Source organism: Buceros rhinoceros, unplaced genomic scaffold, assembly GCF_000710305.1.
Source record: "Buceros rhinoceros silvestris isolate BGI_N320 unplaced genomic scaffold, ASM71030v1 scaffold25969, whole genome shotgun sequence".
NCBI lineage: Eukaryota > Metazoa > Chordata > Aves > Bucerotiformes > Bucerotidae > Buceros > Buceros rhinoceros.
The window spans coordinates 9,024-11,462 of NW_010433656.1; the positions used below are offsets into that span (position 1 = coordinate 9,024).

General features: G+C 61.5%; 1 protein-coding gene across 1 annotated transcript in view; it reads right to left on the reverse strand.

Moving 5' to 3' along the window:
• The window catches only part of PSMF1 (proteasome (prosome, macropain) inhibitor subunit 1 (PI31)), a gene marked incomplete at its 5' end in the record, with an annotated part of 5,157 nt that extends 3,126 nt beyond the window's left edge, over positions 1-2,031 (reverse strand). Inside the window, 3 exons of the mRNA XM_010144198.1 lie at positions 778-954; positions 1,606-1,688; positions 1,879-2,031. Coding sequence (XP_010142500.1) covers positions 778-954; positions 1,606-1,688; positions 1,879-2,031 — 413 coding nt within the window. The remainder of the gene's footprint in view (positions 1-777; positions 955-1,605; positions 1,689-1,878) is intronic.
• Between the last annotated feature and the right edge of the window lie 408 nt (positions 2,032-2,439).

The window sequence follows — 2,439 nt, forward strand, 5'->3', positions numbered from 1 at the left end:
CCAGCACATCACAGCTGCAGACACAAGCCTGCTCCCAGGAGCGTGAGGACAGCATGGCGGTGAGCCTGCAGCTAGCCGTCTCATCTCCCTGCCAACACCATGTGCCAATAACACTGTTTCAGAGCCGTGCCCAGCTCCACTCCGTCTGCCCAGGCCTCCCCGAGGAGCATTTCGCAGCCTGAGCACCAGCAGACCGCAGCGGGGCTAAAGAAGCAAGAGGTGACACGCAAGGGACTGGCCCCCTGGCAGAGCCATGGCAGCATCTCCAACTTGCAGCTCTCCCCTCCACCCCAAGGACCGACCCCAGAGCTCTGCTCAAGCCCATGGCACCAACTGACCCCAGCGCTCTGGTGTCCCCCCCCAAGATTGCCTGGCCCCAAAACAGCACTGTCCTTCCCACTGCTGTCCCTGACCTGCCAGTCCCGGAGCCCTGCCAGAGCCAGCAGGGAGTAGGACCCCTGTCCTTCCAGCTCAGCCCCGTATGCTGCTCTCTCCCTCCCGGGTCTGTAGGGCTCCAGCTGCACCCCCAGGCCATGCCAAAGGAGGGCCAACACAACTCTGAGTCCCAGCACAGGCCACGCCTCAGCGGGTAACCTACCTCAGCCTTACATTAGCCCTACACCAACCCCAAGCATTCAGCCAATGAGGCTGAGAGTGCCCTGGGAGGGTTTGGATCCTCTTCACTCTGCGAGATGGGGCCCAGGGGTGCTGGAGAGCTGTGCCAGGACCTCTCCCACCTGAGGGAGGCCGGTCAGCAGCCGCCCACTCTTTACTCACCTGGATGGTGCTCTCGGCTGCCGGGGAGGGAACCGGAGCGGGGCGGAATCCGGGACCAAACCCGGGTCCTTCTTCTCTGCTTCTGGCTCCTTTCTGGGCTTTTCTGTGGGGGCCCCGAGCGGGGCAATGATGCCTGAAGCAATCCTTGTCCTCAGCTCCTCAGTGTTCTTGTACACTCTGCAGGGAGGGGAGAGGAGGTGGTGGGTGGGCAGGGGCAGCCACGGCGCCTGGGCAGGAGGTGCTGGACAGGCTGCCAGAGGGCTGCTGAAGGGATGGATGAGCCAAAAGTGCCCCGGCACAAACCATGTCCCCAGCTGGCAGCACGGAGGGGACAGAAAAGGGTGGTAGCATGTAGCAGCACCAAAGCCGTCAGCCCACGGGATGCCACCCAGCTCAGGGGAGTACCCTGTGCTGTGGCCAGTTTGCACTGGAGGAAATCACAGCAGGTGGCACTGGTTTTTAGCAAGGCCTCAAGATGTCTGGGACATGCTTGAAGCTGTAGCACCCCTGGCCAGTGCCCACCCAGCAGCGCTTGGGCAAGGAAAGTGCTGGCCCCATCCCGAGAGGGGTGGCTCTCCCCTGGGCTCTCACCCACAGTCCCACTATCCCCTAAATCTCTCTTGCTTCGCCAGCAGCACAGAGGGAGGCAGAGGAGAGAACTCTGGCTGCATCTTAGGGCTAGCTGGCCTGACCCCGGCATTTGTACTGGGGACAAGTACTCCAGGCTGGGGACAAGCAGTTCAGGCTCCTCCTAACCTGGCCTCTGCCCCCTCTCCATACTGGTGGGACCATTTTCTCCTGCAGAGAATACCAGGGAACTGAGATTACTTGTGGAAATCGTCCAGGTGCTCTGGGTTGATGTAGTCAGCCACTGTCAAGGTCACATCTGCCACCTTCTGAGAACTGCGATCCTGGCAAAAGATGGGGAGAGCACGGAGTCAGCAGCCTGCCACAGCTGGGAATGAGGGGAGGAGCAGGTACAGCCACAGCCCAGGGGCGTGGGACACAAGGAAGAGGTTCACGTGCCTCCTTGCAGTGTCCCTGTGCTGTGCCCAAAACCCCAGGAGACCAAAACCCACAGGGACCACCGCGGCTGCTCACCATGACGTTGAGGATCATACTGTCTTCTACCATAATGGCCTTCAGCAGCAGCTCGTGGGCATCGTCCACAGACCTGTAGCGCAGCGTATACACCTCCTTGTTGGCTTCCCAGCCGGCGGGCAGCAGCTCTGACTTCCTTTCATCAGGACCAGGCTGCAACAGAACAGACGTGCTGCTGAGCCCCTGCCCACGAGCCCAGCACGCTGCAGGGCTGGGAGAACCCGTCTTGGCTCCACAGAGATCCAGGAAAGCATCTGCATCTCCAGGAGGGGAATCTCTCAGTGCCTCTCAGGTTTTGACTGCAGGAGCAGAGCTTTATTCCCTGCGGGCTAGCCCTGCCTCCCACAGGGTCCCTGTGCTGGAACAGGGCAGGCACGACCACCCTTTGCTGAGCAGAAGGAGGCAACAAAGATCCAGAGCGGTGGACGATTCTCCTCCCTGCCTGGCTCCTCTCAGCTCCCCAGCATGGGGCAGAGCTGTCTGGGGAGGGCGGAAAGGCTGTCACCCTGTTTGTCCCAGCACTATGGCAGTGCTGCTGGGGTGGGGGGCAGCCCCACCCTG